We start from the raw sequence: 22865 nt of genomic DNA, 5'->3' as shown, positions 1-22865 counted from the left end.
TCTCTTTTATTTTTTTACTTTATTGTCTTTATTGGATTGTCAAATTACTCTTTGATAAATTTTTTGGGACAAGCTCTAACACTTATTATAATAACTTAACATCATATTTAAACCAGCTAGCATACTTTAGCTTATTGCACTAAAGCATAAACTTAATGTTTATACATATTAGTTGTAACATTAATGCTTATGCACGTGAGTTATAACATAAACATAAACATTACAAATCATATCAATGAAGGTTATATATATATATATATATATATATATATATATATATATATAATTTATACTTTAATTGACATGTTAGTTGTAATTTAATATGTGTGAGATTTAAACACTACATAGGGTGTCTTTGAGCCTTCCTTGGGTCAATCGAGAGGGATTCTAGTGATGTAGAAAGTCAAATTTTTACGAGCTAACCTTAATCTACAAGACCTCTAAGGGTGAATTAGTGTTTATGAAAATTTACTCAACTTTTAAATTTTAATAAAAGGAAGCAAGTATTGGATATAATATTAAATAATTATAAGTCAGTGAGAAATATAAATTAGAAATAGAGACACATTATAGTAGTTCAGTTTTCTCGGTACTATAAAAAATCATAATGTGTAAAGGTTGACTATTCTATTACAATATTATTCTTTTATGAGTTAAGATAAACTTTATACTTATATTCTCACCTTCTATAATTTTATAATTTAACTAAGAAGGTGAAACAAACTCAAACAAAACTAACAATACTTTTTAAACTTAAAAAATAATACTCCATTAGTTAAATCTAAATAAGGTATTTATTGGCCCAAATACCTCGAAAAGAGTCAAAACAGTAAAATTGTTGTAATTTTATAGTATTGGAGGTATTACCATTGTAACTTCTAACACAACTAAAATCATGACCCAGGTGGTATTATTATCATCCTAAGCAATACAATCAGTTACTGCCATCAATATTATTGACAAAGTATTGATGATGCTATCGATTGAATCAAGTGATACCATTGATCGTTAAGCCATGCGTTTAGCATAGTAAAGACTCTAGTTTGACAATTTCAAGCCCAATATCTGTCATAAGTTATATGACTAGTAAGGTTTATTCCATCCTTAATGATAGTTCAATTTGACCCAATTTAACTTGAAGACTTAAAAACACAGCAACTGCTCTTTTGGAATGTCATTCAAAATTATGCATATTGACAAATCTTTCAACACATTATTCATTTTTGATATGTTAATTTATTTTTCTTTAACACTATCTAAATCTTAGATATTATGTTCAATCATACGATATGATATATGATGTATGATATTTGGCTCGACATGATTTTTTGACTCAATGCTTATGTTTCTTAGTCTGTATCACTTATCTTGACATAGCAATAGTTTCTTAAATTCATCAAAATTAATTTCTTCATTAAAATTTAAAATTTAATAAGCTGATTCAATAATTGTTACTTCATATTTCGATCGTTAGATCCGACGTCCGAGCCTATCATAAATATGATGTTAGAAATATGAGGGGTTCATCAATTGATCCGGGCACAACATGATGCCTCATCGTGACATTAACAATTCTTGATTAATGTGTCACAATTAATGAATATGAATGAGGATGCCAAGTGTGTCAAAAGGATATGTATTGTCGGGTCGTTGCATGTGTCATATTTCCTTATCAATTATATCATAATATTTTTAAAAAAATTCAAAACTAGTCAAAAATAAATAATTTAATATTGTATAAATCATAAATATATTCCTATTTTTCTTCCTATTAGGATAATTAAATACTTTATATTTTATTTCGCTTTTATAAACATTATTAAATCATGTGGTCCATAATTGTGAATTCCGGGCTCACAATCATCCAGACCGTTCATCAAATAATTCGTACATCATAAAGCATGGAACTCGATGAACGGCGTGATCGGAAGCGATCTTTAATCTATAAATGTGCGCGTTGAACGTCTCGAAACCCTAGAGGTTGGACTTCTTTGTTTCTTTTCTCGTCGAATGGATTCCGACGTCGTCTTCTTCGCTGTCGACGACGAGGCCGCCGGTGGAAGTATTGATGGAGATGACATCGCAGCTGGCGTCCTGGCTCGTTTCCAGAGCTCCGAACGCGAGGACCATCAGCATCTGTGCGCCGCCGTCGGTACCATAGCCCAGGCCCTCAAGGACCAGGGAATACCCCTGACCCCCGTTGCCTACTTCGGTGCTACGGCTTCCTCTCTCGACCGTGTCTCACGAGATCCCGCTTCCGGCTCCGACCCCGCCGCTGCCTCACTGCTCTCCTTCCTCGCCGTTGCGTTCCCCAGGGTCTCCCGCCCCGTCATCCTGAGTAGGTGGACAGAGGTCTCCGAGATCTTGGTTCGAATCCTAGGATTCAATTCACTGCCGCCCGGTGGTGTGAAGTCGGGGCTGAGGTGCGCATCTTATTTGCTTGCAGTAGGAGATAAAACAAACTGGTCGGCTTTGTCGCCTCTTTATGCGGTTCTTTTAAGCTTTGTCACGGCTCAGCGGCTCAAGGTAACTCAGCGAGCTCCGATTCTTCTCCTCTTATTGTAGTCAAATTTTTGCATTTTTTCTGAGCATTGGTCTTCATTTGGATTCAGCTATCATCAATTTATTGTGCATAATGACTGTCAATATTTGTAGAAGGATTGTTAATATATTGTATCAAACATGCAAAATGTACATGGATACTAGTTAATTAGATGTATTGCAGGTAAGGAAGGAGTGTCACTCATGTTTGAGTGATGTGCTAAGAAGTTTCCAAAATAAGACAGTTTTGTTGTCGGCAAGTGAAAGTATCACAGCCATCTTTGAGAGGTCTCTGTTGCTTGCCGGTGGAACTTCTTCAGAATCAGCTTCTTCCGAGGGGTCTAAAGGAGCTATGCAAGTCTTATGTATTTTAAATGCCATGAAGGGTTGTCTTCCCCTTATGTCAAAGAAATACACAAATACAATACTGAAGTACTTAAAAAACCTATTGGAGCTGCGGCAGTCGATTGTAACAAGATGTATAATGGAGGTTCTGCATGTTCTTTGCAGCAGTTCAACTGCAGATGTTGCTCCTGAGTTATTAGAAGTTTTGTTATCCTTTATAGCATTGTCTGTATCTGATAAGGAGAAATCAGCAGATCAGATGGCATCAACAGCACACTTGTTACATTTGGGTACGAGAAAGGTTTATCATCTAAACAAGGAAATATGTGTTGTGAAACTTCCTCTCATATTTAATGCTCTTGGAGGTTTGTAGTTTTCAAGTTCTTAATGTCAATTTGCAATAAGTATTCCAATGGACATATATAATCTTTATATTATTTTATTTTATTGTGCAACAGATATTTTAGCCAGTGAGCATGAGGAAGCTATAGTTGCTGCTATGGAGGCCCTAAAGGGTTTAATATGTACTTGCATTGATGAAGCCCTTATTGAGCAAGGTGTTGTTAAAATAAAAGCTGCAGATGGAGGGCTGAGGCAGTCTGGACCTACTATCATTGAAAAAATATGCGCAACCATTGAAGGCTTCCTTGGTTATCGCTACAATGCTGTTTGGGACATGTCGTTCCAGGTTCTTTCAACAACATTCATTCAACTAGGTATTAGCTTGCAAAGAACTTGACACTGATTTTGTTGGTCAATTTTATGTTGTGCGGTTGTTTTGCATTTATTTTTGAGGAATGATGTAAAACATAAACATGCCATTTATCAACTTTAAGATTATCACTTCATTGAGTGATGAACCATGGAGCTCATGAAACAAGGAGTGGATTGCTGACCATGACCTTGTTATGCTGATGGAGTGTTGTGTTGGGCATGATGCTGCATTGAGTCCATGCCCAATTGTGGACAGATGAATGGGACAAGCGTATGCTCTACGTTTCCTATGACACATCTTATGGTATGTGTTGAGTGCACACATGCCTTTACATGAACTGTCTCTAACAGACCATAGCCAATTAATTTGTTCATGTTTTGTGGTTCTTATTTTTAGTATGGTATATGCACATGGCACTAAAACTTATTACATAATAAATTATTGTTGCCCATATAATTAGAACTGCTGGACTGGGAATTTCATTGCAACTCCTGGTTGTGGATAGACTTATAGTTTTCTTCCTGGTCTCTAATACCAATTAGAATGTTCATGTGATGACTCAGTAATGGTTGCAAAATATAGTTATGCTATGGGAAAATTCTTATCCATTAGCTGTTGTTAGACACCATCACTATCATTGAGGTTCAAAATGACAATGCTCATTACTTCCCTTGTGTAAGGATATCACAGTTTATCCATAGTGCATGCTATAGATTGTTATCTATGAGCTGGAGGAAGATGTCTTAAGTTTGACATCAGTGTGATGTTGTTAATCTAAATTATTGTCCTTAAAAATAATTTCATTCATTGGACCATTTGCTAACGTTAGATGGAAGCTGCATAATAATATTCTGATGGTGCAAGCAGTTACAATTCGTGTTGTGAACTGAACTTGTTCTTGATGGAGCTTACTTCTTACTGATACACTTGTTTGTGATCTGATGGTCCTGATGGGAAATTTTCAGGAAAATCTTCATACTATCTAATGGCTGGAGCTGTTAAAAGCCTTGCAGATATGCAGAACTTATCAGATGAGGATTTCTCTTTCAGAAAGCAGGTGCACTTCTGTTTATTTGCAATATAGTCATAAGCAATATTTTTTTTATTAGCAGAGTTATTAGTCTTAATTTTGTTCACAGATTGACATAATTATGTTTCCCCAAAAAGAAATCTATCAAGACTTCATAATTCTACCAAATGACTTTTGTAACTCATTTTGGAGTAGTACAGACAATTCAGGAGGAATGCATTCTGCCTCCCATACAACATTACATCTATCAATCCTTGCTTTAACAGCAGTCCAGTGTGCTGCTTGATTACATTCCCTTAAACAATGTAATAGAGAGTATGAAGGGATTTGCAAAAGGAGATGCTTAGTATCCACGAGTACTTGGTCGATTAACCATGGTGCATGTTTATACATCTTAGAAGTTCCTTTAGTGTTACTGAATTAGTTTCAATTTGAAGTTGATAGAACCCTTTCGCAATTGCAAAATTGAAGTCCCATCTTGACAGCCAAAGCCTTGCATTGTAAAGCGGATTTGTTGCCTAGATATTGAAGATCTGCTGCAGAGAGCAGTATTCAATATGATTACAAAAGATGAATCCTGCACCTCCTTCCTACAAAATAAAGGATCCATCAATATTAAGTTTATACCATCCTAGAGATGGTTTTTGCAAATTAAGCAGAGTATTGCACAACACTTCTCCTTCAGATAGTGTTGTTCTGACATAGTAGCCAGTATGAACCATAGTTTGAGGCATATGCCCATTTAATGGAAGATTTGCTAAGGAGGATAAATAGAGTATTATTATGCATTTTCCAAATGAACCGGAGTTGATTTGCTATGGCAATCTGCAGAACTTTTCCCTTCCCCATGTTAGTACCTTCTTTCAACTAGTTGTACCTTCTTTTAACTAGTCTACTAATATCCATGTGGATTTGTATTCAAAGGAGAATTGTAGATTCACTTGCCAATAATCCCAAAGCTTAATATAAAAGGAACAATAAAAGAAGGGACAATCAATAGATTCAGTATGAGTTTGGCATAAAGGGCATATGGGTTGAACTAGAATATTGAATTTAATAAATCTATTGGCAGTTGGGAGTCTTGACATGATTATTGTTAGAGTAAGATGTACTTTAGAAGATGGTGTGAATTCTAACTTTATTCTTGCTTGTTGATTATGCCATTGTGGTGGAAAATGTTCCAAATTTTGTGAACAAAATATGATATTTGAGGTACTTGAAACATTTACATGCATCCTAGCCTTGTAAGCCTTAGATTGGGATTTCCTAGTGAAACCGACAGTACCATCACAATTTGTATTATTTTTCTTTCTTGATTTCCTTGTGAAATTATCGTATCAGTCAAAGTTATTATGTTTAGATATATGAGTATATTACCTCCTATAACATGGCGGGCCTTTGTACAACAATAAGTTGTTGTAAAGCTACTCTTTTGTGAGGTTGGTATTCGAGTCACAGAAACAACCTTTCTATATTTTGAGGTTAGGCTGCATGCATTGACCTTCTTCAAATGTGCATTGGCAGGAGCCTTTGCACATTGAGAATGCCTTTTGTATTACCTTCTATACTTGATTAATCTGCATAGCACTTTAATTTGTTGTAAATATCACATAGAGATGTGGTGAAGATTGACTTTTGACCTTCATGATAAATGCATTCATTCATTTATGACTCCAGAACTTATTCTTGTGGTGGCATGTATTCTCTGAGTGGGCACCAAATTGTGCAATTGTCTGATTGTTTACTCTAGTTGGTTTGCTGGGATTTTTCTCTTTGTTACCTCAGGATCCTCTCTAGGACCTGTTGATTGACCATCCTTAAGTAACATTCATGTTTTTCTGCCTATCTTATTAACTAGCAAAAATTGTAGAGGCTTCTTTGGTTGCATAATGTTTATAGACATTGTTTTTATCAATTACCTTGAACCACTTTTGAGGATCTTTTCACTTTTCATTTTTAAGTATTGTAACTATTTTAACTGATTATGATGGCCTTATCATCGTACTCATTGATGTCTATGAAGCTCAACTCTGCTCATTGAATATCTATGCGATCTTTTATTTCGTGTATGCTTTAGATATAACATATTGAATCTTCTTGCTTCCATTTGTTTATGTTAATCAGTGCTTTAGTTATATAATTCTTGGATTGTATTCATTTTCTTTATTATTTCATCTATGTAATTTGATTTTTTAATATCTCAGAGCCTTGCTAAAAATCAGTCTATGCTAACTGTTAACTGCTTAGTCTAGTAGTTGCCTCCTTGTCAGTTCAGTGCTTAATTTCATATTTTACAGCAATTCATGTTTGAAATGATTGTTCTACATGATTTTAGTAGTAAAGGATCTGGCCTAAGTCGATAAAGGTGATTCGTCTGGTTTTTTTCTTAGTCAATTCCTTGTCAACTTGCAGCTTCATGAATGTGTTGGGTCAGCTGTTAGTACAATGGGGCCTGAGAATTTTCTCAGCATCCTGCCACTCAACTTGGATGCAGATGTCTCTGATGCTAATGTTTGGCTACTTCCAATATTAAAGCAACATGTGGCTGGTGCTCGTTTAAGTTTTTTCGCTGAACATATATTAGTTCTGGCTAAAGACATAAAGCAGAAGTCCTACAAGGTAGGTCTTCCCCTCTCACATAAATCCCCATCATGGTCTTTTTTTCTATTATTATCATTAGTTTTGACATATGTTAATATAACTTTATAATGAAAAAAGCTTGAGAAGGAGGGATTGATTTTCTCAGCTAGGAGTGCAAAAGGTCTTGTATATGCCTTATGGTCCTTGTTGCCTGCATTTTGCAATTATCCTGTGGATACTTCAAGTGGTTTTAAGGTTATTCAGGAAGAGTTATGCAATGCACTCCGTGAAGAACCTGACTTGCGTGGGATAATATGTTGCAGCTTACAGGTACACCTTTGTTTTTTCCTTAAATCAGAAGTATACTACTTCGTCCTTCTTGCTTCACTTCAATTGTTGTCTATTTTTGTAGACTTTGATTCGCCAAAACAATGACATAATTTCTAATAAGTCCACTGGACCTGATGATAAAATAAGCCCTTCAACGACAGAAGAGGATCATTATAGTAAAAGTGAATCAGAGGAAAATCTGAAGGCAATACAATCTTTTGCTCCTGAGTTTTTCTCAGTTTTATCAGAGACATTCTTGACGTGTTCGAAAGACAGTGGTGGTTGCCTGCAGGTATTTATCTGTTTTATAAGAAGTGTTTAATGTGATTCAGGTCCATAAAATTTACATTTTTGCCTTAACAAGGAAATAATTGAATCTGCCAACTCTGAAATGTCATGTTTTTGAACCAAAATTTCTGCAAGTTTTTTTGCATAGTTCTGTTTATAATCCTTGTGATATATATATATATATATATATATACACACACTTAAAAGTAAGAATGATGATACAATCTCTCTCCGTATCTCTTTTTTCTTCTTTTTATTATTTGGATGTTTCTGCACATGCTAATGATGCTGAATGTTATGGTGACTTGATGTTGTAAGAAGATTATTAAATAGCAGATGACCCTCCTGATTATTCGTAAGAACAAACTTTCGTTTGCCTACATCGAAGAAGCTTAAACCTTGCTTTGAAATTTTGAAGTGAAAAGAGTGCTCTATTGGCTGCTATTTGTGTTATCGTTATCAATGGTGAATCATATTGTGCTTGTCCTTTGGTTGCATTGGAAAAGGAAATAACTGGCTTATATTTTGTTTTCAAGGCAATGATCCATGATTTTGCATTGATATCGGACAAAAAGGTAGTGAAGAAGGTCTTCATGGCTACCATGCATAAACTGTTGAAGGTCACTAAGGAAGCAGTTAAAATGAATCAGCTTAATTGTTCTGGTACAATGCTAACTGATAGTTCCTCAAACGAAGCATCACTTTCACATGAAAGGTGTTTATTGTATTCATGTTCTTATTATTCATGTTCTTTTTGGATTTTTGTTTATGAAGTATTTAGCTCTTAAAATTTTTCGTATTGATTTGATCAGCTTGTGCAATAAGCGGATGTCTTACACTTCATCTGATTGCAGGGCCCTCCTATTGGACTTGGCAGTTTCACTTCTGCCTGGTCTAGGTGATAAAGAGATTGATTTGTTATTCAGCGCTATTAAGCCTGCTTTCCAGGTGCATCATAGTTGTACCAATTGTTTTTGTTATTAATCCTATTCAAACTTGTGTTATATATGTTCGTATGTATTGTAGGATGAAGAAGGGATTTTACAAAAGAAAGCATATAAAATCCTCTCGATTATACTGAAGGTATTATGATGTCTTGATTTTTTCAGGTTTATTAGAAAATTCTGGGACTTGGGAAGTCAGTTATATTACTTACTGATATCAACCTGCTTACATTTTTAGGAACGTGGCCACATCCTTTCAAATAATCTGGAGGAACTACTTGAGTTGATGATTGCGTCACTACCTTTTTGCCACTTTGCAGCTAAACGTCATAGACTTGATTGCTTGTATACATTGATTATCTACATATCAAAGGTCTGTGATGGGTTTTATTGCAAGCTAGAATTGCTGATTTGAAATATATGTTTGATGCTTCTGGATGTTGTCAGCTGGTTTTTTTCAGAATATGAACTGAAAATGATGTCTTATTTTTTTATAGGATTTGTTTGATCATAAAAGGAGGGATATCATCAGCGCTTTTATCACTGAAATAATACTTGCTTTAAAAGAGGTAAATTTGTGGTTTTGCTTGCTAAAAGTGGTATATACGAGCATGAGCATTTCTGTGTACTGTTTAATTAAACATATAATTTAATACAACATTTATGTTATTCAAATATGAGTTTGCAAAAAATCTGCTCTTGTCATAAGCATGCAGTAGCCCCTTAGTGGTGTCTATCTTGGTAATTGAAGGTTCATGAGATGTGACTTTTAAATATATAGGGATAATTAATTTAGATGTAAAGAAAACTGGACAATGTAGTATCATTTTTTGGGCTACCAATGTTCATTAATTGGTTGTAGCTGTTTGTTTTGACATTTAATTTACTACAGCTTAGAGGTTATCATGGGCCATTTAAAATATTTATGAGTTGTACAATGAAGGTGATGAAAATTGATATGATTTGTTTGAGTTGATGGAGTTAATTTTTGGACTAACAAAGTACCTCATTTTTGGCATACCAAGAGAGTATTGTTAACTTCCTTTTGGCAATGGCGACAAGGAGGTCTTAAGTTGTGATATTTTTTCTCATAGTTTCTCTTGGTTCTGAGTTTTGGTTACTTTCTGTCAATGATCCTTGTAGTTCCTCATGATTCTGAGATCTTGTTAACTCTTGTTTGATCATTGTTTGTTAATATATATTACTAGGTTATGCACATTCTTTAATGCATAGAACTTGACCCTTATTCTTCTCTTCCCCTGTTTTCCTTTTCTTCCTAGTTTTCCTGATTTTTAACTGTTTGCTTTTTGATCTGTTCAATACTGAACTTGAACCACCAAAATCAACTGAGGTGTTTCCATCTGACAGTTGGTGTAAATGGAAGCCAAATATTTTGGCCATGGATCATTTTAGTTAATACTTATGAGCATGTTCTTTGGATTGAATATGAGCAAAAATGTTGTTGAGGAACATTTGGTAATTGCTAAGAGCTTTCAGTCATTTACTAGGCACAATGCTATGTATGTATTGTTGGTCTGACTTGTTATTTTTATTACTTCATCTCACTATATGAAATATACATTAAAGAAATCTATGTACATGGTTCTGACTTTATTGTTTTCATTGCTCCTGGCTGGTTGTATTTCAAGGGATTTTTACTTTTTCTGACAATAAATACCTTTTTAATTTGTGAAAAGTTGTTCAGCTAATGGACAAACTTTGCAACATTTTATTGGTTTTGTCCTACAGGCCAATAAAAAGACAAGAAACAGAGCTTATACCTTGCTTGTTAAAATTGGTCATGTTTATGAAGATGAGGAAGGAGGGGGAAAAGATAACCTTCTACAACTTTTTAACTTGGTAATTAAAGCCTTTCTTCTCCTCAAGCATTTACTTAATTTTTTGTAAAAAAATGCTTGAGTCATCAATGTAGATAATAGTAAAACACTGTAGCTTTTTTCAAATTCTCAAGGGGGTTCTATGCTTTATTTGTAACTTAATTGTCCTTATCTTCAATTCAGATAGCTGGCGGTCTTGCTGGTGAAACACCACATATGATCAGTGCTGCAGTAAAAGGGTTAGCTCGTTTGGCATTTGAGTTCTCGGATCTCATTGGTGCAGCTTACAACTTGCTTCCCTCTGCATTTCTTCTCCTGCAAAGAAGGAACCAGGAAATTGCCAAAGTATCTCTTGTACCCTGCATCAACTTTTATATGAACTAAAACTGGGCTGTTCTGGTACTCAGTTCCATTTTGTACATACTGCAGGCCAACTTAGGTCTCATCAAGGTATTGGTGGTAAAATCCAAAGCTGATGGCTTGCAGATGCACTTGAAGACGATGGTTGAAGGACTCCTGAGATGGCAAGATGATACCAAGAATCATTTCAAGGCCAAGGTAATTTCTTCATTTTTCTCCATGTAATTTATGTGACCATGAAGAAATTTAGAACCATCCCATCATGACTGAGCCATTTATAAAAAATACAGTGATGATCTACTTGACAAGGTTGGCACAATTATTAAACTATACGTTTTATGGTTGTAATTAATGCTTAACCAACATTAGTTGTTATTGGTGGGCTACATAGGTAAATAGGATCCCATGAATGGTAGTCGTCTTCTAGTGACCTGGGCGCAAGTGTCAGGCCTACTTGGTTTAAGGTTTATTCTGTCAAAAAATATTATTCTAGTAGGTCTATGCAGTTAAAATGTGACAAATGCATATATAATCAACTGCAATTTTGTTATGGATGTAGTATGTTGGCTTGCTCACATTACTTGCACATGATATACCCTAGTTGTCAGTGTTGGGTGATGTAGGTATATAAGATTTGATGAGTTGTAATCAACTAGTAGTGACCTGGGCATAAGCATTTTGGGTTACTTGCTTTAAGGTTCATCCTGTTAGTTATTATTCTAGTAAGTCTATCAGGTTGGACTCTGACAAATGGATATTTACTCAATTGCAACTTTTTTGATTGATAGTGATATATCTTGGTTCACAGTATTTGCACATCAGAGAGACATTATATCTTTAGCCTCCTTATGTCAATACTATATAGTTGAGTACAAGGAATAAAGATATAGAGACACTATATCGTTAGCCTCATTTTGTCAATACTATATAATTGAGTCCAAGGAAACTGAATTTATATAAGATGCTTAACTATCCTGTTCTCATTTTCATGTTATCACTTGTCAGATTAAGTTACTGCTTGGAATGCTTGTGCGAAAATGTGGTTTTGATGCTGTGAAAGAAGTTATGCCTGAAGGTCACATGAAACTATTGACCAACATTCGAAAGGTAAATCATGATATTCCTTATTGTTTTGAGACTCCAAAGTGTTCATCTTGATCTTGGGATTCATGATAGATTAAGGAGAGAAAAGAGCGAAATGCCAAATCTGATGATGGGGAATCCGAGGATGGGGAATCTGTCACTTCCCGAACAACCATCTCTAGGTAATATAATGCTAAAAATTATTTTTTGTGGTAATTGTAACTTGTGAATTCATACCTTTTTGTTCTGCATGTTTGTTCTTTATTAAACCCATTGATTTGTTCCAAGTTTCTTGTAGTTAAAGGTATACCATTCTTTTTTGAATAATTATCATCCCCAAAGACATCAACATGGATACTAAATATTTATGAGGTTATTCCCAAGGAATTTTGAAGTGGATATACTTTCTCTGATATTTTGTGAGAATTTACTCAATTAAATTTTATTCAGAACTCCAGTTAAATGATTAAATGATCAGACCAGAGCATGGACAAGCACAAATACTACCACGACAACAATAACAATAAAGCCATAAGTCCAAATTATTTGGGGTCGGCTACATGGATCTTTTGTCGTCATTGAGATTTGTAAAAAACTATGTGCTTAGTTAAGTTCAGAGTACTTAGATCCTTATTTATAGTTTCTATTAAAGTTTTTTTAGGTCTTTACCTGTCTCTCTTCATACCACTAACATTAATTATCTTACCTCTTCCACTTACTACATCCGGAAGTCTCTTTAGCACATTCTTATACTATCTTTAACGATTTTCTTTCATCTTATCTTTTATCGAAACAATACCTTGTTGTTCACGAATAAAAATATTTTTTTTCTTATTTTTCCTAGTAACTTTACACATCTATCTCAATATTTTTATCTTGACAACCTATTTTTTGTATATGTTTTTTTTAATTGCTTAACACTCAGATCCATTAAGCATTGTTAGTCTCACAATTCTCTTATAAAAATTTTCTTTTAATCTCAAAGGTATCCGATAATCACACAAGACTCTTGACGCTCCCTCGATATTTTTACCATTATGTTTTTATTCTATGAATAATATCTTCATCTGATAGATGTACATATTGGCATGTCTTATCAACTAATTTGTTTACAAGAAGCATACCTCGGAGTTCTGTGACCAGGTGACAAGCTTGGTCAGTATATTTCTATAGTTGGTTTCATGAATAATTCAAGCGTCATGTTTTGATATACAATTGCTCGCTGCGATTTTCTGATGCTTTATGTGACATTGAGAATGGGTAGAATGTTAGCTGATATTGTGTTGAATGTCCTTAAACCAAGTTTCTGTCATTGCCATCTTTGTAATTAAGATTTGATGACACATGTTTTTCATGACTAGATGGTGTGATGCTCTAGTTATTAAGTTCCATTGTATTTTCTTTTTCATGTCTTGTAAGAGGTTTATAGTTACATTCATTGAGGAAACAAATCTGATACTTGTGGACAACTGTACTATAGCAAAAACTGCATTTCTTGTTTCTTTGGGTGCTTAAAACTATCCTCTTCTGTTAGCCTTTCTAAGTATTCTGATGTTTCCTATTTTACTAAATTTTCAGCCACAGGAAATGGAATCACAGTCGCCTATTTTCCGATTTTGGAGATGAAGACACAGGTGACGATAGTGATGCAGAATTAGCTGTGGCTAAAACATTTTCTGGTCAACACAGAAGAGCTTTCACTGGTCCTGCTTCTGGGTCTTCATCTATAGGGTATGGATGATTCTTAATTTTATTGTTTGATATCATTGTCAGTAATAAAATATGTGAGAAAACAGGGTGTTATTGCCTGCATGATAAAATTTCTTTGCTATTATATGGAGCCATTTGTTGTCTTTTCTATTGTTCTATAAGGCAAACATGTTATTGTGCTTGTGCTTTCTCTATAGCTGGACTTGTTTCTAAAATAAGGTTTTGGAAGAAATGATCTTACTATTTGTTCACTACATTGGAATGCTCTTATAGTGAAAATTCTGATTGTAGGTCAATCCGAAAACGTAAAACAGCTAAGAGTTTGCCAGAAGATTTGTTTGACCAATCCGAAGGTGATCCACTTGACCTGCTAGACCGGCAAAAAACAAGATTAGCCCTACGATCCTCAGCTCACCTCAAAAGAAGGAAAACCTTCTCGGATGAGCCAGAAATCGATGCTGATGGCCGTCTTATTGTTCGTGAGGATGGTTGTAAACCTAGAAAGGAGAACCTCTTCCCAGATAAAGACTCAGATGCAAGGAGGCACATAGACAGCCGTTCCCTTCCAAGTTCTTCGATAAAAACTCAGAAGAAGCGACAGAAGACTTCAGATTCTGGTTGGGCTCACCCGGGTAGTGAGTATACCAACAAAAAGGCAGGTGGTGATGTGAAGAGGAAGGACAAGCTGGAGCCGTATGCATATTGGCCTCTTGACCGAAAGCTGCTCAATCGTAGGGTGGAAAGCAGGGCTGTTGCACGGAAGGGAATGGCAAGCGTGATGAAGCTTACAAAGAAGCTGGAAGGACACAGTGCATCTAGTGCACTCTCTTTGAAGGGACTGGCTTTCAAGAAACAAAGAAAAGGTGGTAAGAAGAGGTGATGCTGTGTAATAGTTGGTGAGGCATCCAGTTAACTATGCGCGCATTCATGACTGACCAAATTGCAGCTGTTGTACCTATCATCAATTTTTGCCCATGTGATATGTTAAAATGTGATCATGAGGGTTTTTAGGACATTTGAGGGGGTTTTTAAACCTTGTCTCACATCAACGGAGGATCATAGATAATAACATATATAATTGATCACTCTTTTGTCTTTTTTTAAAAATAGTTTAGTTTTTAAAAAATTATGTTTCATACAAATTAAAATTTTATATAGAGTATTACAAGCAATATAGTAAAAAAAAGTCAGAATAATATCTTTATTTTGCAGAATTTAGATTCAAATAGAAGTTTAGGTAGGTATTTCAGTTATAAGTAATTTAGTATCAAAGGTTAATAATTATTATTTTTATTTTGTAGATTTTATAGGGTTAATTAAAATAGAAGTTTGGGTAGTCCAATAAAGTGAGTTTTTGGCTAAATCAAAATTGAACCGGAGAGAGAACAGATTCAAAGCTTTGCTTTTTTGTGTTTTTTACAATTCAATCTTTATATTATGTATATTCACAAATAGATTTTAATATTTTACAAATAGATCCTCAGATTTATAAATAGGTTATCAGATTTATAATTAAGTCCTTGTAAATAATTAAAAATAGATCTTTATATTATATTCTTATTCCTTTAAAAGAAAATTTTAGTCCTTTAAATTTATTATATTTCAAAAAAGATAAGGATAAGCTTTCTTTATTTCCTCCTATAACTCTTGGGTAGTTTCATCAATAAACTGGTGCTTTCAAATCATTTTTACTAGAGTGATCTTATTTTTTTAGGTCTTTTCTTTCTTATCGATTATCTTAGTGAACTATTCCATATAAGATAAATCTTTATCAATACTATTGTCTCATGTTTAATGATATAAGAGGGATCTAATATATACTTTCTTATTGACTATCGATTTGAGGGTGATAAGTAGTGTTAATAATCTACTTTATTTAGCTGATAAGTCAAACACTTTAAAACATATATTGTAATTTCCTTTTTCTTGTCTTCCCACCAATAATGACTTTTGAGATCTTTATACATCTTAATGCTACTAAGATGTATTGAAATTATGACCTTCCTCAAAGATTTGTTTCTTGATTATTTGGATCATTAGACTCCATACTCTATCCTCAAATCTCAATAGGTTTTCATTTGAAGCTCGAAATTCGATTTTAATCTCTTTTTACTTCAATCTTTAAGTAAACTAAACGTGGATATCAGAATGAGATATGATTACATGAACAGAGGTCATCAATATCATTGAGTCTTACACTTTCTTCTTAACATTCAAATCATAATTTTTTTTTTCCAATAACTTTCGTTGCTTCACAACCAGACTAGATATAAAACGTATAGATTTTCTACTAAGTGCATTAGCTACAACATTGGCTTTACTTGCATGGTAACAAATGTCGCACTCATAATCCTTTAAAATTCCTATCCATCTCCTCTTTCTCTTAGTTAACTCTTTCTGGGTAAAAATATATTTTAAACTCTTATGATCAGTAAATATTTTAAATGTCCGCCCATATAGGTAATGTCTTAAAATCTTTAGAGTAAAAATAATTATTGCTAATTCCAAATCATGAGTTAGATAATTTTGTTCAGAACTTTTTAATTGTCTAGAAGCATAAGTAATCACTTTCTCATCTTGTATCAAAATACTATCAAGGTCTTTTCTTTAAACATCTTTATAAACTATAAATCTCTTGTTATCATTTAGAATAGGGGCACTAGTCAATCTTTTTTTAACTCTTAAAAACGTCACTAATAATTATCACTTCATTCAAATTTTACTATCTTTTTTGTTAGTTTGGTGAGAGGACTTGCAATTCGAGAGAATCCCTTCATAAATATCGTGTAGTAACTTGCTAAACCCAAAAAAATCTTCGAACTTCTATCACATTCATGGTGCTTCTCATTTAACTATCGCTTCCACTTTCTTTGGATCAACAAACATGGCCTAAGAAGGTAATTTCATTCAACCAAAACTTACATTTGTTGAACTTTGCGTACAACTTCTTTTCTCTTAATATTGATAATATGTTTCTCAAATGCTCTTTACAGTCCTAGTTACTCGAATACACTAATATATCATTAATGAATATAATTACATAATCATCCAAGAGTAGATGAAATATCTTATTTATTAGATTAATAAAACCTATAGAGGCATCAATCAAGCCAAAAGATATTACCAAGAATTTATAGTGACCATATCGAGTTCTAAAAGCTATTTTTTTTTGGATATCCTCCTTCTTGATCTTCAACTGATAGTAACTCAATCTCATATCAATTTTGGAAAATACTTGTGCAACTTATAATTGATCAAACAAATTATCAATTCTGGGTAAAGGATACTTATTTTTTATAGTCACCTAATTCAATTGTCTATAATCAATACAAAGCCTCTATGTTCCATCATTTTTCTTAACTAACAACACCATAGCATCCCATGGTGAGATGTTAGGTCGAATGAAACCCTTATCTAACAATTCTTGTAATTGCTGCTTCAATTCCACTAGTTCGAGTAGTGCTATGCTATAGGGAGGCTTAGATATTGGGGTTGTCCCAGGGACTAAATAAATAGCAAATTTACCCTCTCTATTTGGAGGTAATCTAAGCAAGTCATCCAAAAATACATCAGAGAACTCTCTGACTATTAGAATTTTATTTAGATTAGTTTCGTGATCTGATTGCTCCTTTGCATACACAAGATAGTAAAAACAACCCTTCTACATAAGACGATGAGTTTGAAGTGTCGATATCAGACAAGGAGGTAAATCATGTCTTATACTCTTAGAATAAAAGATGGGTTCATCTAGCATACAAAAAGTGATCATATTTATATAATAATTTATACTGGTATGATAGAAAGATAGTCAATCCATGCTAAGTATAATATCAAAACCTCATATCTCTAGGAAAATCAAATCAACAAAAAGTTTGTATTCTCCAATAAAAATCAAACAAGATAGATAGATTAAGTTTGTTGTCAAAGAATCCCTAATAGCTAGTAGTTGCATATAACATATGATCCAGTGGTCTAGGTTGAATGCCCAGTGAAAAGCAAATTATTGCAAAACAAAATATAGATCGGAACCAATGTCAAATAAAACTTTTATATTTCTATTAGAAACGTGAATAATACCTTCGACTATTGACTTAGAAGCTCTGGAATAAGTTCAGTGATAGCTTACACTTTGGCATAGGCTAATGATCTAGGAGGAAATGACTTTTTCTTCTTGTTTAGAGGGTAATCTTTTACTTTATGATCCAACTTTTTACGAACAAAACATGCTCCAATCATCCGAAAATACTAACTTGTTTCATGATTTAACTTACATTTTGCTCATGATTGAGTCTTTTGTAGTGACTTCTCTTTCCAAATTTAGATGTCCTGACCCTATTGTTACCATTTTCTAATTCATTTCCTCTCTTACTTTTGTTGATAAACTTGTTCTTACTATTCCCACCCTTAATTTCTATTTTTTTTATTATTCCCCACCAGTTCTCAATCTATCCTTCCAATATAAAGGTGGCAAAAGAAATCTTCTAATCATCTGGGCAATTTAATACATCCAATATTTTCTTAATTTGTATCATCTATTATTCTACCACTAATAGATTAGGTTCACTACTGAAATAGGAAGGACTAAGCTTCTTAAATTATTCTATTCCTAGTCCATTCTGATTTGAGGACTAATCTTTAAATCATCATACTCAATTACTCAGAAAAAGATGAAGCAGGAGGACCAGATGTCCTCATCATCTTAGATTCTTAAAAGACATGAAAGAAAATTTTCATTGATTACCATATAATTTACTACCGCGCAATAGAAGCGTGGTGGGCCTATAACCCACAAGTGTCCCGGGATCGAAGCCTGGCTTTGATACCACCTTTATCACACTATCCAAATTATCATATTTAAGAGGCGTGAACCTATCTTAAATTAAAAATATTATATTTTATCCATAATCGACAATCCATGATGCAACCTAATATTTGAGGACACTAAAAAATATTTAAATATTATTCATATATATAAAACCTGTGTAGTTTATAATCATACACTACATCACTCATAATTTAGGAACCCAAAGAGAACTTAATAAAGCATTAACCGCACTTATAAATATACCAATGTGAGAATCTATACAATTGTAAAACTAACCATTTACCACAAGTTCATATCATCATAAACTAATGTAAAATCCCAAAATTTCAAAGTGAGAGGTCTTTTAAAGCTTTACTTTTACATTATACAACAATTTAGATTCATTGACAACATTTCATTACATACAAAATGCACTTATATAACAATAACATATCAACCAACAAGACTTGCCTAAAATTTAAATAGCTTTCCACTGCTTCAGCCCAATTCTAACATTTTAGTGAGTGATAAGCTAATCTAAAAAATTTATATAGTAACGGAGTGAGCTACAAAGCTTAGCAAGCGACTAACACTCTCTATTTAGGCCTCCCAATGAGCCCAAATCACTCCCAATTTAGGCCCAATTGGCCTCTAAATGAGTTGGTCTAATTCAAACCCAATTATGTGCTAACTACGATTTTTAAGGCATACACTAAGCTAAATAAGTTTGACGATATCTAGGTTTCTTCCGACGACCTTCCGACGAACTTCCGACGATCTCTCGGCAATGTTTAAACGGACTCCCAGCAAGCTCCTAGACTTCACGACGATCTTCTTGGTGAGTTCCGATGAGCTTCTTTGGCAAGCTCCTGGACTTCTTGGTCAATTCTGGCAGAACTTTCGATGAACGTTCGGACTTTCGACGAACTCTTGAACTCCCAACAAAATCTCGTTCTAGACTCTAAGACTTCATTTTGCTTTATGCCTTTATCGCTATCGTAGTAAATCTTGCATATTTAAAACCTATTTCGATCTTAGACAATTATTACAAAGCTTGAATCAAATGTTGTCCGACATGTCATTGGTTCATCGACGTTTCTTCCAATTCTTCGGTGTATCATCATCTCTTACGGCCTATTGCCCAATCGACCTGTTTACCTCCGCAACTCCGATTTCCTTAGCATAATTTTCACTCTTCTTGGCCCAATGCCTAAACTCATGGCCCAAAACCTTCTTCCGATACGTCGACCGATCTTTCGGCTCGACGTCAAATCTTCTGACATGTTTTTCTCCTACCAAACATAATTCTTCCTGCTTTAATTATCTCTCTTTGATCGAAGCTTCCTACGTTACTCAAAACACATATCAAATCATAAACACTATCAATTAGTTTCATCATCAAAATCCGAGATTCAACAATAATTATATTATTTTTGGGTTCTATTGAAAATGAGTATAGCTGAGTCTAATATTTATCCAAGCAAACCCAAACTTTTTGGAAACTCTGAAACGATCTTAGATATATAAAATGACATGATATTCTATATTTACCATTTCTAACGAGTGTATATTCTATTTTTACCTAGATATATAAAAACCTTTAACATGGTCCCAAATACACAACAAGATGACATGATTTTTCATTTCTTGGATTTTAAATGAGCATTGTGTGGTTAATTCACCATGTGAATGGGTTGAATTCTTTTAATTTAGCTAAATTTCATAAATTTTGATGCTCCCAGGAACCAATTTATAACATTTACACTTTTTTATTTAGTCCGGAAGCAATTGTAAATGTTTGGTTCCAAAATAATATGATTTGGATAATATGATTTGGATATAATTTTACTACTTTTGGATCCCTATTGAAAAATAGTAACCAGGTTCAAAACTTGTCAAAACAAATATAATCTTTATAAAAACCTTTGAAAGGTCCCATGTACAGAAAATGATATGATTTTCTATTTTTACCATTTTTAATGAGCCTTTTATGGTATATTCAGTATGTGAACTACTCAAAATTTTTAATTTTAACTAAATTTCATAAATTTTGATTCTTTCATGAATCAATTCCTAACTTTTATACTTGTTAATGAGTTTGGAATCAATTATACTTTTTAACATTTACACTTTTTAACTAGTTTGAAAGTAATTATGGAAGTTTGATTAAAAAATAATAAAATTTAGACACATGTACACTATTTTTGGGCCTATTGAAAATAGTATAATTAGGTCGAAAACTTATTAAAACAAATATAAATGTTTTAGAAACTTTTGAGATTAGTCTTGACTGCGGTTTGATTTAAACCCGAACCGAATCGAATCGATTGGATGGTTTGCTGGTTCCAAATTGAAACCTGATTCGATTCTAGTACTTCATTTAGAAAAATTGATAGTTTTGGTTTTAAACAGGTGGTTTCGGGTTCAAAATAAAATAAAAATAAAAATAAATTATATATAAATTATGGTACAGTGGTTAAATTATAAAATTTAATTCGAAGAATTCTTGGTTTGAATCTATAAAATGGTTAAATTTTTTTTATAATTTTACTTTTTCAAAAGAGGTATTTATTTCTTTATGTCAGCTTTGCCCATTAAAATTATACATCTATTTTTTAAATTTTATAAATATAAATATATTTTTTTATATAATAATTTTTAATTAAAAAATAATAAAAATTGATGGTTTGATTCCGATTCCTAATTTTGGAAAATCGAAACCAAAATGTGTGGTGATTTGGAAACCACGATGAGAGAGCAGCTATTTGAAATGGTCCCAAATATACCTAATGACATGATTTTCTAATTTTTTCATTTTTAATGAGCCGTTTATGGTATAATTTTATTTCTTTATATCAACTTTGCACATTATAATTATACATCTATTTCTAAATTTTAGAAATACAATTATGATTTTTTTTCATATATTTTATTTTTTTATAATTAAAATTTTTTTTAAAAAAATTGACGTTTCAAATCGGAACTTGGAACCAGAACTGACAGTTCAAGTTCGGCTCGAGAACCGAAACCTAGGCGTTCAAAGTTTCGATTTATTGTTTTAGGAAATCGGAACCAGTGGTTTCGAAGCCAAAACCGTCACGATCATGGCTATTTGAAATGGTCTCAAATACATGATTTCCTATTTTTATCATTTTTAATTAGCCGTTTATGAGATATTCAGTATGTGAATAAGTTATATATAAATATATTTTAATTTTAACTAATTTTTTATAAATTTTTGATGCTTTCATGAATCAATTTATAACGTTTACACTTGTTAATTGGTTTGGAATCAATTCTGAAAGTTTGATTAAAAATAATAAGATTTCGATGTATTTACACTTCTTTTTGAGCTCTAAAATAATGTAACTCCGCCCAAAACTTGTCAAAATAAACCCTTGTTAATTTGCAACATTTACATATTTATCGAATTTTTTTTTTTTAAAAAAAACTTGAGTTATACTATTTTTGAGCCATATTAAAAAAAGAGCATAACCTTTTTTTTTAAAATATAAGTTAAGCATATTTTTATCCAAAAATATCAAAATAATTATGAAATAATGAAAATGCCTAGTAAAGTCATATTGTACTAATTTTTTTCTTCTATTTTTAGGACTTAAAATAATTTATTTTGATTAATTCTTCTCTTAAAAGGTTGAAAATTTTATTTTTTGTATTTTTGATAGATTTAAGATGAAATTAAAAGGTTGTGATTGTGCCATTATTTTGTCTAAAAATAATATTTATATTCAAAATTATTTATTTCGGACTGGTTCAAGTTTTGTCTTGGTTCAATGAATTTGAAAAGGAGAAAAAAAGATTACTTTTATCGTTTTGAAAATTAAGGACTCCGATCAAGAAAAAAAAAGACTGAAAACAAGAACGTTCTGCAGGAAAAATTTAAAAAAAAAAGGTAAAAGTAGAGGCTTTTCTAGAAAATTTGGTCTATAGGGCAAATTCTAACATATATTATGCATTAAAAATGAGTCGGATTGGTTGGAGCAACATCATACAATCCCATTGGTTGACAGACAGAAAACTGGTTGGTCCAGCCTGGCTCCGATCCAATCGCTGAACCGCGGGTCAGCTGGGGTCCGGCCGTTCAATTCGATTTCATTCCCCCATCTACTTTGCCATGAGTATAGCTCATTCGTTTCTTGAATGCAGAAAAGTGCTTCCTTAGCATTTGGTTTGACTAATTTTGTTAGTGTAATATATAGATAGGATCATTTTCTAATAGCTTAATAGGAGAGCAGAAAAAGTATATAATTAATAAAGTGTAAATGGCAGGGTAAGA

The 22865-nt window shown here is 33.0% G+C and overlaps 1 protein-coding gene across 1 annotated transcript; it reads left to right on the top strand.

Moving 5' to 3' along the window:
- The first annotated feature begins 1967 nt into the window (after positions 1–1967).
- Positions 1968–14849, top strand: LOC135651638 (uncharacterized). Its single transcript, XM_065171875.1, has 19 exons — positions 1968–2526; positions 2726–3251; positions 3345–3602; positions 4567–4658; positions 7044–7250; positions 7350–7541; positions 7624–7833; positions 8366–8544; positions 8684–8777; positions 8856–8912; positions 9012–9146; positions 9271–9342; positions 10523–10633; positions 10795–10956; positions 11041–11169; positions 11977–12078; positions 12148–12236; positions 13633–13785; positions 14056–14849. The coding sequence occupies exons 1-19, from the start codon at positions 2011–2013 to the stop codon at positions 14642–14644; spliced, it is 3873 nt and encodes a 1290-aa protein (XP_065027947.1). The 5' UTR covers positions 1968–2010; the 3' UTR covers positions 14645–14849.
- The last annotated feature ends 8016 nt before the right edge of the window (positions 14850–22865 follow it).

The sequence above is a fragment of the Musa acuminata genome, chromosome BXJ3-10 (assembly GCF_036884655.1).
Source record: "Musa acuminata AAA Group cultivar baxijiao chromosome BXJ3-10, Cavendish_Baxijiao_AAA, whole genome shotgun sequence".
Taxonomy (NCBI): Eukaryota; Viridiplantae; Streptophyta; class Magnoliopsida; order Zingiberales; family Musaceae; genus Musa; species Musa acuminata.
Note: the sequence above shows the minus strand (reverse complement) of the source record. Positions and strands in the feature narration are given on the sequence as shown.

Coding starts and splice junctions, on each gene's coding strand:
- LOC135651638 (XM_065171875.1), top strand. CDS start 2,011: ATGGATTCCGACGTCGTCTTCTTCGCTGTCGACGACGAGGCCGCCGGT. Junction 9,147..9,270: donor TGATTATCTACATATCAAAG/GTCTGTGATGGG, acceptor ATTTTTTTATAG/GATTTGTTTGATCATAAAAG. Junction 12,237..13,632: donor TCCCGAACAACCATCTCTAG/GTAATATAATGC, acceptor CTAAATTTTCAG/CCACAGGAAATGGAATCACA.